A 19,820-nucleotide genomic window follows, 5' to 3' on the forward strand; every position below is an offset into this window, starting at 1 on the left:
GTTCGAATTGTTGAGCCAAGCCTTTGTTTGAGTTGTAAGTTAATCTCGAGCCTTTATTACTTCTTGCACAGATTGATTTGAGGCCAGTGGAGTTGCGAGATTTCAGCTTTGTTCGACTTGGAGATTGTAGCCGGTATAGTATCGATTTCTTATTATCGATTGAAGTAGTTTGATTGAATCTTGATTGAGGAATCGTTGTTGTTTCCAGGTTTGGAGCATCGAAGTTGTTGAAAAGAGGTATAAGATGACTTAGATTGGAATGGAACGTATGACTCGAATCCGACTCGATTCGAGTGTCCGAAGAATCACATACTTGCATGTTATTTGATTATTTGAATTATTTGAGTTATGTTTTGAATTTCATTCATCTTGAACATGAATCCTTGATTTGAATAGCGGGCAGGACGACCCTTTTGATGATAGACGTTTTGGGAATTATAATGTGAGTGGCCTGGGTGTAGCTGTTTCACCTAGTGCTAGCATACTCCTTATAGTTGCACCAAAGTCTAGAGGATGGAGATACGTAGCACCACCTCGATCAGGAGAGTCGGTGAGTCGTTTACGTGATCTCGTCCTCGGGATCCCAAAAGCAAAAGCTGAAATGTTTTGATTATCCGACTTGATAATCTCAGATTTAAAGACATGCATTGCAATTATGCATATGAATTGAGTTTTAGACATGCTTGTGGAATTGCATGGTTGTTATTTGAATATGTAGAAGATGATGCATTTCGTTTGAGATGTTTTTATGATATTGCATGTTTGTCTCTTTTACTGGGAATATTATTCTCACCGGTTATCCGGCTGTTGCTTTGTTTTGTATGTGTACTTGGCAACAGGTGGGGCAGGAACAAGTCAGAAGAGGCATGGTTAGCTTCGAGGGCAAGTAGTAGAAGTGAGACTCGGTTTAGAGGTCGAAGTAGCATATTTATCTAGTTTAAGATTGAAGCATGTTAGAACTCGAACTTGATATGTTTTGTTTTTCGAATTAGTTTGTATTCGGATTGTAATCTAAAATCGAAGTATGTTGTTGTTGTATCGATTTAGACTTCTGGTTGTTTTTAGGCCTTCTGAAAGCATGACTTGTTATGGCATGTTTCCCTACACCCTGTTATTGCATATGTATTTGAAGGCATGTCGGACCAAGCGCGGAATCCTTTCTTTTTTTTTCTGTAGCCTGAGCATTTTCTGCCCTGGCCTTCCGCGCGCGCGCGAGGCCTTCGTTGGGCCTCTGAATCGTTTGCCCGCGCGCGCGCGAGCTTGGTTCCTCGCGCGGGCGCGCGACGTTTAAAAAAAAAAAAAAAAACTTTTAATTGTTTTACTCTTGGATTCTTGTTTGCTTAATTGTTGTTTATTCTGAGATTAGATGATTAAAATCGAGGTCTCACACTACATGTCTAGAGCTAATCTTTAAGCTTATTGTGGATGAATTGAATATGAAATTATGTTGAAAATGAAGATATGATGATATTTGAATCGAAAGATTTATCGGACTCGAATAGTTGCGACGTCGGTTTGAATTCCGATTGTCTTAACAAGATTTGAACTATATAAGCTTTAAAGAAACATCGATTCAGATTGGATATTGATGTTTAGCTATGTTATAAACCATTTCAGATTTGAATTGAAGATTATCGAAGTTGAATCGAAGAGTTCGAGTTCGAATGACTTGAAGTGTTTGAAGTTGAATCGAGAATACCTTCAAGTAGCACTGATTGAAATGAGCAGAATTGTATGACCGATTTGGCTAGCTTTGAGATACTCAGCATTGGCAACAGATTCAAGATGTTTGAATCGCGATGAAAGGTATGATTCGACATTATCCTCGCCAGGTAGAACAACTCGAGAACGTGGTGGTTTTCGAGTTTTCCTAAAATCACATACTTATTTGTCTAAGTGTGTTAAGTGATGTATTTCTTATTATTGCCTTGCATGATGTTTGAATTGTGTGTTCAAGATGTGTTAGCTTATTTAATGCATACAGATTATGTTGCATTCATCTTGAACCCTACCTTGAATAGCACAGAGGGCAGAATGGCCTAGAGTGCATATGACGTTTGGAGAACTGTAGTGAGTGGCATGGAATGTAGATTTACTTCCAGAGTCAAATGAATCATGACACGGAATATAGATTTATATCCAGAGCTAGATGACTCACTATAGTTGCACCAAAGTCAGGGGAATTAAGATATTTAACACCACCTCGATTGGCAGAGTCGGTGGTTAGTTAAAGATTTTATTCCCCGGGATCCCAAGAACTAAGCTTATTGGTATCAGATTTGATAGCCTATTCATTGGCACATGCATTGCATTTATGCATTAACCTAGAGATTGCTATGGTTTAGATTATGCAGATATAAATGCTAGCATGTTGTGATACGCTATTCTAGATATGAATATGTGCTCTTGCTTTAGATGAATCATTATGCGTTAAGAGTTTAAGAGTCGATGATGATTCTATGATCTACATGTTATTACATGTTTTATGGTTTTAGAGTTTTATAGCATATAGATTCCATATGCTTTCATGATGTATATGAATGTCTTTCATACTGAGATTTATTCTCACCGGAGTTATCCGGCTGTTGCTTTGTTTGTATGTGTGCATTGCATCAGGTTGGGGCATGATCAAGCTAGAGTTGGCTTGGATAGCTTGAGAAGAGAGATAGCATGTGGTGATTCGGGTTTTAAGCAGATGATATGTATTGTTAATAACATGTTAGAAGACCAAGAATCTTGTACATGTTTCTATTTGGTAAATCCTAGTTTATATTTATGAATTGATGTATTTATGAGTTAGGATTTATTTCTCAATGCATGTATATTATTTTGTAGCTTGTATAAGACTAGATGTCTTTATATTCCAAGTTTGACAGCGTTAAGTTGCAGCAGAATTTTCAGAATTTGGAGCCCGCTCGATCGGGTGACTTTTGCGGATCGAGCGCGGCCTGTGTTTGTTCAAAACAGAGAAATAAGGATTTGGGGCTCGCTCGATCGGGTGTGTTCCACCGATCGAGCGAGGCCAAATATGTTCAGACCCGAGAGCAGGATATTCTTGCTCGCTCGATCGGGCAAGTTTACCCGATCGAGCGAGGTGGTCAGTTTTAAAAAAAAAAAAAAAATTTGGTTGCTCTTGGTTTGAATATTCTTTTATTGTTCGATTAATTGTCTATTAATCATTAATTGCCCTAAGATGAGATTAGCAACCCGGGTCCCCACAACTCTTTAGGTGACAAATGACGGTTTTTGGTTACTGCCTACTGGATCTTTAGGTGAAAATGAAAATGTATCTACTGATTGAATCTTGAAGTCTCAAGATGTGGTTCCTTTCTACTGGATCATGACAACATGAAGACATGTGAAACTAAAATGTGAAACTAGAAGTCTATATTATTTGACATGTTTAATTATCTTTTGGTGTAGTGACCCTGCATGGAATCACCTACTAACTGGCAACTAATAGCATGCATTAAACTTAATACAGCAAAATACTTAACAGAGTAAAAACGTGCGGAAACTTAACCATAATTTACATATCAGCTTAGTAATATAATCCAGGCTTAAATCTGTAGTGATACAACCATATCGAAATTCTTAAAATAAACATTATACAGCTAACAAATCATGTTGTATAATAAACTCCTCAAGGCTCCTGCTCCCTAGTCCTGCCTTGAACTACCAGTTCTGTCCATCCTGCGACCTGCCCCATGGAATAGGGTGTCCAAGATAACAACGAGGACGTGAGCGCTAACGCCCAGTACATAGACATGAGTACACGTAAATATATGATGCATGCAACATGATGACTGGTACAGGGTCATCCGAAAAATCATGCTCAGAACCGGCGCCATATGAGTGCTGCCACCGCACGGATCAACCTCTGGGTGCAACCACACTCGTCTAGTACACCAGAGTAGACAGACATAAATGCCCCCGCCGTCGTGGTACTCTCAATGACAGACTATCGAGTATAGAGCTGAGCGGCTCTATAATCAGGTATAACAAGGTATAGGCTCAACGTGTATATGCACATGACATATGAGTATAGAAAGCGATAAATCATACATCATGCCATATAATAATGCCAAATAAATGCAACATATAAACATGTATACTCGCTGGCAATCTCAGTCAATGTGTACGTACCTCTAGGCTAGTTCAAGTAAAGTAGATCCTAGGTTCCAAGCCTATATTCAAAAGTTCACCGTATCACTACACAAGTTCTATAAGCCTTAACTAAGCTAATAAGTACTCCCAAAACTTAAATCGATTCCCGGACCATACCTTCGTCCGAAGTAAGCCCTTTGAAGACGCTAGTCCCGGATGACTATAACCACAACTTGGTTATTCCAGAACTTCGATTATAATCGATAGGGCCCTCAAGTGTATAACTCACACTATATAACTGAAGAAGGAAACTCGGGAATTCGTAATTGAAAATGAACTCTGAACGGCCTTATTTATAGCCAAATTTCTCGGCCAGGATCGGAACTTCCGATTTCGGGATCGGAGCTTCCGATCCAGCTCATTGCGTGCATGTCTGCCACGCCAGGATCGGAACTTCCGATCTACGATCGGAGCTTCCGATCTGCTCTATGATCGACACTTGTCAAAACTCGCGACTGAGTCATCGATCATTGCTGGCAGCTGGGGATCGGAACTTCCGTTCCAGGATCGGAGCTTCCGTTCCGATCGGAGCTTACTATCTAGGATCGGAGCTTACTATCTGGGATCGGAGCTTACTATCCGGCCCAAAATTAAAAAGCCCAAATTTTACTTTTGAAGTCCAATAACACTCCGAAATTGGTTAAATACCAACCCTTAATCATGTTTAACATATTATTATCTTAAAATGATTTCTGGGTTACTACATTCTCCCCACCTTTAGATATTTCGTCCGCGAAATAACATATAAAGACAATAAAGATAACAATATGAAACATCAAACCATGGCTTATTACAACAACTGTAAGTACATCTTACATGGTAATAAAAAATACAAAGCAAACAACTCAGGATATTCTGCTCGCATACGACTCTCAGTTTCCCAAGTTGCTTATTCAATGCCTCGGCGCTGCCACTGTACCATCACAAGTGGTATAGTCTTGTTCCGAAGAACTTTCTCCTTCCTGTCTAGGATACAGATTGGTCGTTCAACAAAAGACAGATCTGGCTCTAGCTGAATATCAGTAGACTGAATCACATGAGATTCATCAGCTATGTACTGTCGAAGCAACGACACATGAAAAACATTGTGTATACTGAAAAGAGATGGCGGTAAAGCCAAACGATAAGCAACATCTCCGATCTTCTCCAGTATCTGGAAAGGCCCAATGTAACGAGGAGACAACTTGCCTTTCACACCGAATCTCATCACCTTCCTGAAAGGTGATACTCGCATAAAAACATATTCACCAGGCTCAAACTGAAGTGGCCTGCGGCGAATATTCGCATAACTGGCTTGTCTATCTTGAGCAACTTTGATCCTATGCTTGATCAAATCTACCTTGTCTACAATCTGCTGCACCAATTCAGGACCCTCGACTTGCCATTCCCCGACTTCATCCCAGAATAACGGAGTACGACACCGTCGACCATACAATGCCTCGAAAGGTTCCATATCAATACTACGATGATAACTGTTATTGTAGGCAAATTCAATCAAAAGTAACTGATCCTGCCAAGATAAGCCAAAATCCATGACAGAAGAACGTAGAATATCTTCCAGCGTATGAATAGTGCGCTCTGACTGCCCATCAGTCTTCGGATGATACGCAGTGCTCAAACTCAGAGTGGTACCCAACGCTTGCTGAAAACTACTCCAAAAATGTGAAGTAAATCGCGGATCTCTATCACTGACAATACTCACTGGAATCCCATGTAATCGCACAATCTCCTGGATATATAAGCGTGCCATGCGATCATAAGAATACTCCCGGTTATAAGGAATGAAATGTGCTGATTTTGTCAAACGGTCAACGACAATCCAGATAGCATCACACTGGCGTGAAGTCATAGACAAGTGGGTAACAAAATCCATAGTCACGTGCTCCCACTTCCATTCGGGAATCTCAAGATTCTGCAGTAATCCACCTGGTCGTCGATGTTCAGCCTTGACCTGTTGACAAACCAAACATCTCGAAACAAATTGATACACACTTCGCTTCATCCCCTTCCACCAGAATCTAGTTCGCAAGTCCTTATACATTTTCATACTTCCAGGATGAACTGATAATCGACTCCTGTGAGCTTGAGATAGAATATCATTCCTGAGCTCCGCAACATTAGGTACAACCACTCTATTGGATAGGCACAATAAACCATCTGTCTGAAAATGGAATCCAGATGTATTAACTCTATTGGCTAGACGTGCCAATCGCTGAGTCTTAACATCAGATATCTGAGCATCTCTGATCCGTGAATACAATGCTGGCTCAGATAGAATAGTATACAAACGAATCCCATTCCTCCCTTTCTTGTGCTTGAGCGTAAAACTCAATGAACAACACTCTTGAATCATATGAGATATTTCATTAGTCTGAAGTGCAGATAGTCTCACCTGCCGACTCAAGGCATCAGCAGTAAGATTAGCAGAACCTGGATGATATTTGATTTCACAATCATAATCCTTCAGGAGATCCATCCAGCGTCTCTGTCGCATATTCAACTCTGCCTGAGTGAATAAATACTTCAAAATCTTGTGATCCGTAAATATCTCAAATTTCTCGCCATAAAGATAATGTCTCCAAATCTTGAGCGCAAATACAATGGCGGCTAACTCGAGATCATGCACTGGATAGTTATTCTCATGCGTCTTCAACTGTCGAGAAGCATAGGCAATAACATGTCCATGTTGTGTCAACAGACATCCCAACCCCTGACCAGAGGCATCAGTATAGACAACATAACCTCCTGATCCAGAAGGTAGAGCTAACACAGGTGCAGTAGTAAGACGTCTACGCAGCTCGTGAAACGACTCCTCACAATCCGAGGACCAAATGAGGGTAACATATTTCCGAGTAAGCTGAGTCAAAGGCCTGGCCAACTGTGAAAAATTCTCGATGAACCGACGATAATATCCCGCGAGACCCAAGAAACTACGAATCTCAGCAACCGTTGTCGGACGAGACTAGTTCAGCACTGCCTCTATCTTACTAGGATCAACAGATATCCCTTCACTCGAAATCACATGACCGAGAAATACTACCCGATCAAGCCAGAATTCACACTTGCTCAATTTCGCATATAGCTGCTTATCTCGTAACGTCTGTAGAACAATCCTCAAATGTTGTGCATGCTCATCCTTGTCATGAGAATAAACAAGAATATCATCTATGAAGACGATGACAAATCTATCCAGATAATCTCGAAATACCTGATTCATCAGATTCATAAAGACTGCCGGTGCATTCGTCAAACCGAATGACATTACCAGAAATTCATAATGCCCATATCTGGTCCTGAAAGCAGTCGTAGATATACCTGAGTCTCATACCCGCATCTGATGGTATCCAGATCTCAGATCTATCTTCGAATAAACAGAAGTACCCTGTAGTTGATCGAACAAATCATCAATCCACGGCAAAGGATACTTATTCTTGATGGTGACACGATTCAACTGCCTTTAATCAATACATAATCGCATCGATCCATCCTTCTTCTTGACAAACAAAACAGGTGCTCCCCATGGAGAAACACTCGGACGAATATATCCCTTATCAAGCAGATCTTGCAACTACTGTTTCAATTCCCTCATCTCTGACGGTGCCAGACGATAAGGTGCTCGGGATATAGGCGTAGTTCCTGGTACTAGATCAATACCAAATTCAACCTCTCGAACCGGAGGAAAACCAGGAATCTCATCAGGGAATACATCAGGAAACTTGCTGACAATCGGTAGCTGATCAATTCCCGGACTACTCGCAGACATATCAACCGCATAGATGAGGTAGCCCTCCCCACCTGACTCCAAGACATGACATGCCTTCAGAGCCGAAACAAGTGGCATCGGAGGTCGCGCACCCTCACCATAAAAGTACCAGCTATCACCCTCAATGGGATGAAACTGTACCAGACGCTGATAACAATCCACAGTAGCATGATACAAAGTCAGCATATCTATTCCCAAAATACAATCAAAATCCGTCATCGCTAATATCATCAAATTATCCGATAACACATTACCCTCAAATTCCAGAAGGCAACCCATCACTAGACGCTTAGTTACTACCTCCTGCTCTAACGGAGTAGATACAACTAAATCCATATCTAATGATACGTAAGGTAATCTATGTCTCTTAACGAAGCGACTAGAAATAAAGGAATGCGATGCTCCAGTATCAATAATACAAGTGCAGGAATACCACATAACAAGAAGTTACCTGCCAACATGCGATCGCTTCCCTCAGTAGCCTGCTCCTGAGACAGAGCAAACACCTGCCCTTGAGTCTGGGGACGAAAACCAGAAGAACTCTGTGGTGCTGGCTGCTGACGTGGAAAAGTAGAAGCCTGAGATCCAACCTGGGATCCCGATCCACTAGCAGAACCCATACGCTGAGGACAATCTCTCCGCAGATGTCCCTGCTGACCACAAATATAACACGCCCCAGTAGCTCTCCGACATGAAGCTGCAGGATGCTTCCCACCACAGTGGCTACAAAACTCCTCCTTCTTCTTCTTTTTCTTCCCAAAGCGGAAAGTACCTCGTGAACCACGAGAACCAGACGAAGTAGTAGGAGTAGAAGAAGACGTAGGTACAGATGGCACAACAGATTGAGCTCGAGGCTCAACAAATCCACTAGGATGTGCTGGCATCATCAACTGTCCACGCCTGTTGCTGGTCTCCACAAGACGGCAACGGTTCACCAAAGTCTCATAAGACACCGGGTCATCACAGACGACAACCTGTGCGTAGATATCTTGGTTCAGGCCTTGCAGAAAGATATCATACTTCGACGCATCACTCGCATTAATATGAGGACTGAAAGGTAGTAGATCAAGAAATCGCTGCTGATACTGATCAATAGTCATTGATCCTTGCCTCAGAGTAAGCAACTCCATAGATCGTGCTTGGCGAACAGCCGGAGGAAAATACAATTTCTGAAACTCCCGACAAAAATCCCCCCAAGTCACCTGTCCTCTCTCAGTACGTTCCTGAGAAACCTTGGCATCCCACCAAAAACGTGCTCTATCCTCTAGAACGAATTCTAGAACTTCTAGTTTCTGCTCCTCAGTACACTCGAAAGCTCGGAACGTGCTCTCAAGTTTAGACATCCAGCTTTTAGCTTGTTCAGGATTCTCGCCTCCCACTAAGGGTTTCGGTCCTACCTGCATGAACTTATTAATGGTATAGCGACGTCGACCCTCATGAGGACGATGTTGATCATCCTGATGATGATGGCGACGATGATGACCACCTCCCTGGCCAACACTACCATGACTCTCGTCAGCCATATCCTGAAAAAATTTGCACATTAAAATCCCAAATGCGCAAGAATTACTCAAGACTAAACTAAATCCCAAGTACTAATCCCAAAATCTATGCATGCTCTGATACCAAAAATGTAGTGACCCTGCATGGAATCACCTACTAACTGGCAACTAATAGCATGCATTAAACTTAATACAGCAAAATACTTAACAGAGTAAAAACGTGCGGAAACTTAACCATAATTTACATATCAGCTTAGTAATATAATCCAGGCTTAAATCTGTAGTGATACAACCATATCGAAATTCTTAAAATAAACATTATACAGCTAACAAATCATGTTGTATAATAAACTCCTCAAGGCTCCTGCTCCCTAGTCCTGCCTTGAACTACCAGTTCCGTCCATCCTGCGACCTGCCCCATGGAATAGGGTGTCCAAGATAACAACGAGGACGTGAGCGCTAACGCCCAGTACATAGACATGAGTACACGTAAATATATGATGCATGCAACATGATGATTGGTACAGGGTCATCCGAAAAATCATGCTCAGAACCGGCGCCATATGAGTGCTGCCACCGCACGGATCAACCTCTGGGTGCAACCACACTCATCTAGTACACCAGAGTAGACAGACATAAATGCCCCCGCCGTCGCGGTACTCTCAATGAAAGACTATCGAGTATAGAGCTGAGCGGCTCTATAATCAGGTATAACAAGGTATAGGCTCAACGTGTATATGCACATGACATATGAGTATAGAAAGCGATAAATCATACATCATGCCATATAATAATGCCAAATAAATGCAACATATAAACATGTATACTCGCTGGCAATCTCAGTCAATGTGTACGTACCTCTAGGCTAGTTCAAGTAAAGTAGATCTTAGGTTCCAAGCCTATATTCAAAAGTTCACCGTATCACTACACAAGTTCTATAAGCCTTAACTAAGCTAATAAGTACTCCCAAAACTTAAATCGATTCCCGGACCATACCTTCGTCCGAAGTAAGCCCTTTGAAGACGCTAGTCCCGGATGACTATAACCACAACTTGGTTATTCCAGAACTTCGATTATAACCGATAAGGCCCTCAAGTGTATAACTCACACTATATAACTGAAGAAGGAAACTCGGGAATTCGTAATTGAAAATGAACTCTGAACGGCCCTATTTATAGCCAAATTTCTCGGCCAGGATCGGAACTTCCGATTTCGGGATCGGAGCTTCCGATCCAGCTCAATGCGTGCATGTCTGCCACGCCAGGATCGGAACTTCCGATCTACGATCGGAGCTTCCGATCTGCTCTATGATCGACACTTGTCAAAACTCGCGACTGAGTCATCGATCATTGCTGGCAGCTGGGGATCGGAACTTCCGTTCCAGGATCGGAGATTTCGTTCCGATCGGAGCTTACTATCTAGGATCGGAGCTTACTATCTGGGATCGGAGCTTACTATCCGGCCCAAAATTAAAAAGCCCAAGTTTTACTTCTGAAGTCCAATAACACTCCGAAATTGGTTAAATACCAACCCTTAATCATGTTTAACATATTATTATCTTAAAATGATTTCTGGGTTACTACATTTGGTTAGTTCAAAACTTGTATGAAATTAAAGTATAGTTCGTATTTGAACTTGTATGATTGTATTCTAGTAGACAGTCTTTTGATTGAAGACATTATGGCTATATTTTAATTCAGTTTCATTTTTTTTTTGTGCAAATGCCTTTTAAAATGTTTTTTTTAAATACAAAATCGGTTATTTTGGTTGAAAAACCGAAATAACCGAGTATTAATTGGTTCGGTTTAATCGATTGAGTTGAAAAAATTCGGTCGGTTCGGTTTTTTCGAAAATTTGATTGGTCGGTTCGATTTTTATAATTTCCGTTCGGTCGGTTCGGTTATAATCTATTGTACACCCCTAAGTATAAAAACCTACACGTGATGCATATCCACGGCTTGAAAGGTGTTTTCAACCACTCAGAACCTATGGCTGTAAGAGTGGTTTCAAAGCGTTTTCAAAACTACTATTTTGAGAATGGTTGGTAACCGCTATTTAATCTATGATGTTCGAAGTGTTTTCAAAGTGCTTCTAAAACCATTGCTTCGAGAATGGTCGGTAACTGCTCCTTAATCCATGATGTCCGAATTAAGTGGTTTAAACCATTCTTACATCGAGCGACTTCAAGAGCATTTTTAAACCACTATGAAATCCTTTGTTTCAGAAGCAGTTTGAAATCGTTGTTATATGCACGGAAAATAAGCTTGGTTTCAAACTGCACGTGTACTGAATCATAGGAGCGGTATTTCAACTTGTACCACCTTTTAAAAAAATCGCTTTTATAAGATATAGGGGCACCAATAAGAATAGCGGTATTGTAACCGGAGGTAAAAGTTTTGAAGCGGTCAAAAAATGCTCCTAAAAGTCAAAAAACCCGCGTTTGTAGGGGTTTCTTTGTAGTGATATTTCATGGGCACCAATTTTAATTGTGCTACTTTTAGAGCACCAATGAGTATCTCATAAAATTGAGTATTGATAACACGTTGTGTTATTCCAATAACATCAATAGAACGAGAATTATTTTCATTCCCAATAGTCTACAACATCGTGTTGATAACGTGTTATAAATCATATAAAAAGAAAATGAATATAAAGAGAAAAGAAAATTTATATGAGTCGATACTTAAGTGCAATTTTCATTGAACTTAATCACCTTATTATAGGAAAAAATTGGAACATACAAATCTTTCATAAACTATATTTTCATAGTTATCTTGATCACAAATCTTTCAGATCTAACTCACTAAGATAATCATCTACAATAAAAATATATTTATTATTTTTTTTACTATAATTTGAATTGAATTGACCCACGATAAAACTGTATAATTGCCTCCTCGTACCAAAAATATCGGTCTAACCTCATGATGTAACCACAATTTTACCTCAAATTTAGTCTAGTGAGCGGGTCTTCAAAATCTCGGGTCTGGTCGGAAAAAAGGGGTTTGCATAGACAAAAATAGGGTTAGGGTACGCCAGAGATGTTTTCGACGTGACCCCTCTGATTTTTAAGTCAGTGCTCGGATTATCGATGAAAAGAGCAAGTAATATAGTAATGCTAATAATGTGAGAGAGCGCAAATCACCGAATGTGTAAAACCATAACAAATATCTGGTATTTATAAAAGCACGAGAGAGAGATACATTGCTAGGTTAGAATAGTTGTTGGGTATAACTTTACCCAAGGGAGGAGATCGGTGAGAGTAAGGCGTGGTTGTCAGGGTGACTAGGACTCTCAATCAAGTTTATCGAGATTCTTTCCTTATCATTAACGATTTTCAAATGTTTTCCATGTCTACGATATATAAAAAGTCTAAAACTATGCTTGGTTAATGAGCTCGGGTCGGATTTTTAATATTCCCGTGCTCGGCCAGCAATCCTTGCTCAAGGACTCTGTCCCCTAACTCCAGCTAGGAAAGCTTGGTCATTGTGGGCTCGGCCAAATAGGTTAAGCTCAGCCTCCAGAGTCCAGATTCATCTTTATTGGCTTGGACCTTTAGGAGTTAGAGCCTAATCGAGTTTATGAGGGGTAATGAGCCCACCCCTCCAAGTACAATCGTAACCTTGAAACGATATCTTGCACTCGCATATTTGATATATGGGCTCGGACCGACGGAATATTTTTATCACCTAACAAAAAAAAATTCATATGACTAGAATTACTTACCTAATTGCTATTGTTTGCAAGTAAATGAAACAATCTATCGATTCAATTAACAGAAGATGACGACGCTTTCTTCACACGTGAGAGTGAGCGGCAGAAGAATCACGGCAGCGAGAAAGTCCAAGAATTAGCATCACTTCCTGTGTTATTCATCAGCAATCGCGTGTGGTTGCCGCTACCGCTCTCTTCCCTCAAGCCACCACCTTTGTACTTCACGCGCCGCCGCCACGTCTACTCCTGCCCGGCCTAATCATCGCCTGCATGGAGGTATAAACAATTGGACCCTTCTTCTGTGTGTGTGTGTGCTTTTTTTTCTTTCTTTCTATAAGCTAACGTTTATCGATTAAGAGATATATATCCTTTTTATTTGCATTATTTGTGCGTGTGATCTGAGGAATTCGTGGGTTTTTCTGCACTATTTGCTCTTGATTGTGTTGTTAAGATGTGGAAAGCAAAATTGTGGGTACTTTCTAGTTTTTAGAAAAAATGTGAAATCCGCAAGGATACATGAAATGCTGATAGAAAAGTCTAATTGAGATGTAAGATGCACAGATGAAAGTGCAAAGAGAGGAACAACCCTGACCACCATTAAGCAGCCTGCTTATGAGATGATGAGCTAGAATGTTTGAGCATAGAAGAAAATTTCATCACAAATCATTGAGTATGTATTTTTTAACTGTCGGACAGTAATAAAGTGATACTTATTCCTATACGAATACAATTAAAGACTTTTACCTTGTTTCTTGTATCTGGAATTCAATATCTTTCATGGCTTCGAGGGTTTGATGTGCACTAGAGCTGTTTCTTCACAGCTAAGCTGTGCATGTTTTTGAAGGTTTTAAGCTTTCGAATAACAATAAAGTAACAAGTGACCGTTGCACTCACGTTGTGTGCATGTAAAACATGGAATTGAACAGCCATTAGTGCAAAATCTATCATGCTTCAACTTCAAAATATAGAAATGGTTTATGTTTAGTGCCCTCTTAGTCAATATATTAAATGAAAAGCAATTAGTACGAAATTTACCTGCTATCATTTTATTGAAAATGTCGAAGGCAGACTTTCATATTAATTACATGTGAAAAATTGTTTCTTAGATTAAACCTCAATTTTGAACAAAGAATAAACAGAACAAAGTATAAATCTACTTAAATTTATGTCCAGCAGCATCACTGCATCAACCATAAATCCGGTGTTAAGAGTGCTGAATGACCCTTGAAAAGACATGAAATCACAAAATCATACAGAAAAGATGTAGGCCTCGCAATTGTACTGATATAAATTTTACCTAGAAAGAACAGGGTGTTGGTGTTGCTTTTCCAACCACGCTGACTTTCATGGCTACTGCTGCCCGAACCCAGATGCAAGGGAAGTTTGAAAATGAATTGGGGTAAGAGTTAAAACCAATGGAAATTTTATGCTCAATTCCATCAATTGCTGTATCGGAGGAGTTGGAAATTTTGGAAGAGAAGATAGCTCGCGAAGAGAAAACAAAGTAGTTTTTAAGGTGGTATGTTGATGAGAGACGTGGGGAAACTACAGGGTATAGATCCTCTCAGTGGGAAGAAAACATGTGGTGCTGCGTAGGCAAAACGACACCGTTTTTTTGACATGCTGCCGTTCTTTTTCCTTTTGTTTCCCTCTTTCCGCGTACAGTAAAAATGTCTTCCAGTTTTCATTTTTCCTTCTTTTTCATTTCTTTGTTGCTTTCTAGTTTCTCCGATTCTTTTTTTTCTTCTTCTTTTAAAGTAGTTATCCTTCTCTTTTTTATTTAATTATCACCTTCACCATGTTTTCTAGGGAAGCCATGCTGATCCAAAAACCAAATAAAAGAGCTGTTAAAGGTTAACACTAAATAAATTATTCCCATAACAAAACTAAAGTTCAATATATTTTAACTACCATAAATAGTAAAGCCATAAGAAAAATATCCATGCTGGAAAGTAGGACATTGAAAATCATAAAGCAACAAACATAATTGCCATTAAACTTCATTCCAGAAACACTGTAAAACTAGGCAGCAACCTGAAACGATAAAGATGAGAGTGAGCCAAAGTCGTGAAATTTAACGTATATGCCGATATGGAAACAGAATTAAATAATTCATATGTTTTGAGCCTTCATTTCAATTAACACCACTACACTTTAAAAGAGAAAGGCAACTAATAAAAAATATGCATTGGATATATCTCCATCCATGACTTCAAGAGAATGCTGAGAATGATCAAGTATCGCCAACATTAAATAAGAATATAGATTATAACAAAACTTTTCAACTTATAGGAATGATTTTTATTTTATTTTTGGGGTTAATAATTGTAAACATCAAAGATCTTTCTAGATGTCATTAAAAGTTCATACCATCAAGAAATTAGTGACATTGGATCGACTTCCACTTGTTTGAAGACGTGCATGAGGTACCGGACGTTTTGACAAGATACAAACAGTTCATTGTGTGTTCCAATGTCCTACAATGATTGTAAAAAATAAACAATCTAGATAATTTGTTTCCAAGAAATATCAGTAGTAATAAATCTTTATACCTTGACTCTCGAATATTATAGACAGAGAAGAAAGGGATACTTATTAGTGTACAAGTAAAACTTGAAGGCTTTCGACTTATATTTTATGTTGAATTCAATGTCTTTCGATTTCATGGTCTGGCTGTGCTCGTTGTGCCTTCACTTAAGCGTAGCGCATGATTTTGATAACTGTAGAGAAGATAGACACGGGGGATGATTTTGGTAGCCTGAGATGAGCACTGCCTGAGGCATGGCCAGGAAGATACCCTCACTAGGGTTCATAGGAAGTTGCTTGCAAATTGAAATATTTAAGGAAGTTGTGACTTCATGTAGGATTAATATTCTTGAGTTGGAGACTGAAATTTTGTATGGTAAGGTGGATAACAATTAATTTTTGTTTTTATTTACGTTTATTAGATGATAATTGATGCTTAGCATTTCTCTTGGGTTCTATGCATATTAATCTTTGTTGCAGTGGGTTGAGTTTCATGTATTCAATGGTGTCTAGGTCAATAATTCTTTGCAGTGATGTGGGTATGGGATATTACTTCCAATTTTGATCATTTTTGTTTTATTTGGGTCACCAAACATGTTATATGGTGGTCTTTATTTTCCGTTTTTGTGCCACGACATATTTTAACCTAGTTTATGTTTCCCAATAGCGAATCTGGAGGGGAAGCGGCATTAACAAGAACAAAGAAATGGTAGATCATTTGCAGAGTTATGGAGTGATAAGTTCAAAGAAAGTAGCAGAAGTAATGGAAACCATTGACAGGGCTTTGTTTGTGCCAGCGGGTGCACCACCATATGTGGACAGTCCAATGCAGATTGGTTACAATGTTACTATTTCTGCACCTCATATGCATGCCATGTGCCTTGAATTGTTGGAGAACCATTTGAAGCCTGGCATGCATGCGTTAGATGTTGGTTCAGGTTTTATACATTATCGAGTTCTGCTTTAAATCTCTTTAAGCTCATAATGTATAAGTAGTGATTCAATTAATTAATGTCTCATTAGTAAGTTCTTTACTGAAAATCTCCCATTTAGGTTGAGAATTAGGCAAGGATCCTATCAGTTGGTTAAGCGCAAGTGAATTATATACTGAAGGGGAGGGAAAGGGAGGGAGGGAGGGGGGGGGGGGGGTGTGAAGGATGGACTCTTTAGCAATCAAAGGACAATATATATATAGATGAAAGTTATGGAATTTTTAAATTATTTGGAACTAAAATGCAACGAGGAGTGTAAGCATCATCTGTTTCTAGTATATTCGTAGTATTCTGGATTCAGGAGTGTGAGCATCATCTGTTTCTAGTATATTCATAGTATTCTGGATTCATCATAACATGCTAGCTCCAGTCCTTCCAAACACTTTCAATTTTTGGATCTGTCCATGTTACAATATCTCTTGTAGGAACTGGGTATTTGACAGCGTGCTTTGCTGGTATGGTTGGACCACAAGGTCGTGCTGTTGGTGTTGAACACATTCCAGAGTTGGTTGAATCTTCAACCAGAAATATCCAAGGAAGTGCAGCAGCCGAACTATTGAAAGAAGGATCTCTCTCGTTGCATGTTGGCGGTATACCTTGGGTTCTCATGCACCCTTTATTTTGAATTGTATGTTAAAGTGGATGAAAACAAACGGCTACTGAGCATTCGAGTGGTTAAATTTTATCTCCAAAAGGTCAAATGAACGATGCCCATATATCCTGCGTGACCTAATATTTAGTATTTTTTGCATGGTAATCAGATGGTAGGTTGGGTTGGACTGATTTTGCACCTTATGATGCCATTCATGTCGGGGCTGCCGCACCTGAAATTCCTCCAGAACTAGTAGAACAACTGAAGCCTGGGGGACGACTTGTGATACCTGTGGGAAACATTTTCCAAGACCTTCAAGTTGTGGACAAGAATATGGATGGCTCGTTAAGCATTCGAAGTGAGACATCAGTTCGTTATGTTCCACTGACTAGTCGAGAAGCTCAGCTACGTGGTTGTTAACACATCTGATACATTAGCTTGAAACTGTATCTGTAACAAGGTTACTCTGAATAATTCTGGGGAATTTGGAGTAATGGCTCGATAACTGTAACCTGAATGCTAAAGTAAAGTTTGTATTTTACATTTCCAAACACTGGGTATATATAACTATATATGTTTCCTTATGCTTAAATTTTGTTTACTTGTTTTAGGTACTACCTGTCTAACTCTCATGTACTTGTAAAGAAGCAAAGTGTGCAACTCGACTTTGAGTCGTTTGTCACATTTACGCTCGTTATCTTTTGCAATTAATCTAAACAATACGTAATTAGAGTCGTCAATTCGGGTTTGGCCCTTTGGTCCAACTTGCCTTTCCACTAAAAAAAGACGGGTTGGGTCATGCTTTTGGCGGCACGTCAGAAGGTGGGCCGAAATAGGCTGGCCCGTTTGGGCCGCAAGACTGGGAGCATTAGCCCGATAATTTTATTTTTTTTGACATTTTTAAAAAGTATATTATAATTAATATTTTATATACGTTTGATGAGTTTTGAACAATTTATATCATTTAAAATATTATATATATGATTTATAAGCTTTAAATGATTTATATAATTTATTACAATTTATGTTTAATCGATTAATTTTGAAATTTTATATTATTTATAATGATCTTGTTTCTTGTTTCCTTAATGAATTTTTAAATATGTATATCATTTATAATTGTTTATGTATGATTTTTTAAATTTGTTTTCATATGTTTTTTTTTAAATTTTTTGACGGGTTGGGTGGGGTTGCGGTATTCCCAACCCGCCATCAATTCTGGCCGCGGGGCGGCCCGAACTAACAGCCTACACATAATTCAAAGACGATGTCTTTTATTCGTATTTATATCGATGTTTTAAAAAGCGGTAGGCGGACAGTCCCCCACTACCTAGTGTTTGCACTTAGGCAACCCCATTCGTCTATGCGATTTTTTTTTTTAGCCTAAATATGTAATTAGTTTAGATGATTTTTAGCTTAAATATCTAATTCGTTATAGACATTTTTTTCTTTTTAGTATAAATATCTAAGTTTTTGGTTCATCTTGATATTTTTCCAATAAGTCATCTTCATCAAATTCAAAACTCAAAATTCATCGCATATTCCTCTTCTTTCATTTGATAAATTTTGATTGGAAAATATGTCAAACAATACTTTTTAAGATTTTAATTTTTTTTAAATAACAAAGTATTATATATTAATCTAGGCGGTCACTTAGACGGATTTTGAGCCGCCTAAGTAACAACTAAACGATCTAGGCGGCTGATTAATGAAATAGCACACAGAACATTAAGTGTCTAAAAATCGGGATGGTGGACAGTCACCTAATGAAAACTTTTTGAAACTATGGGTTTCAAAATTCAAAATTCCCAAATCTTTCCAAGTAGAGGCACGACCTAAGCAAGCATGGTAGTTAACCTCGAACCAGTTTATTTTATTTCATTTTTGTATCTCTTTTAAAAAAAAACAATAATTTAGGTCTTCTCTTTGAAAATTGTAATTTCTTGATGCATGTTGTGATAATTTTATATCTAACCGATGAAACCAAAAAATGTTTGTACTCGACAAGTTGCTTCCGCAAAATCCGGAGTATCAACAGTTCATTGTACGTTCTCAGTTGAGATCTTCGATGAGTTGTTCTTATGTCACAAAATAAAGTCAGAGGAGCCGGGAGAGTTCCCGACGAAGGTACTCCGACACTCAAGTCAGTGATTACTCAAAGAATAATAATCGAGAGTATAGACTTATAGTGCTAATAAAAGTGTGTACCTTAATAATTAGGTGACTTGAGCTATTTATAGATATTCAGAGAGTTTAAAAGGCTTGAGCCTCTTATGTATTTTTGTATATTACAGGGTCTGCTTAAATAAATTTAAATAATAATTAAATAAAATTGGGACCTGACCGCTTAAATCGGTATGATTAAGAATCTACTAGCAAACGTACCAGGTCAAGTAATAGTAAAGTGGACAAAGGTCCAGATGTCGAACTCATAGGGACTGTATAATTATGAATACCAAAATATGATTATTCCTACTTAATCTGGACTAATGAATAAGAGTGATTTCCGATTTTAAACTAAAAAATTAAATAGCAAATAAAATTCAACTCAGTAAAAACGCAGC

The 19,820-nt window shown here is 38.9% G+C and overlaps 1 protein-coding gene across 1 annotated transcript; it reads left to right on the top strand.

Annotated features, from left to right (window-relative positions):
• Window positions 1-13,035: 13,035 nt before the first annotated feature.
• Window positions 13,036-17,840, top strand: LOC140880171 (protein-L-isoaspartate O-methyltransferase 1-like). The gene is made up of 4 exons (XM_073284362.1): window positions 13,036-13,422; window positions 16,340-16,610; window positions 17,090-17,254; window positions 17,426-17,840. Exons 1-4 carry the CDS (start codon window positions 13,417-13,419, stop codon window positions 17,674-17,676), a joined length of 693 nt encoding a protein of 230 aa, XP_073140463.1. The 5' UTR covers window positions 13,036-13,416; the 3' UTR covers window positions 17,677-17,840.
• Window positions 17,841-19,820: the final 1,980 nt, after the last annotated feature.

This window comes from Henckelia pumila, chromosome 2 (genome assembly GCF_033568475.1).
Source record: "Henckelia pumila isolate YLH828 chromosome 2, ASM3356847v2, whole genome shotgun sequence".
Classification (NCBI taxonomy): domain Eukaryota; kingdom Viridiplantae; phylum Streptophyta; class Magnoliopsida; order Lamiales; family Gesneriaceae; genus Henckelia; species Henckelia pumila.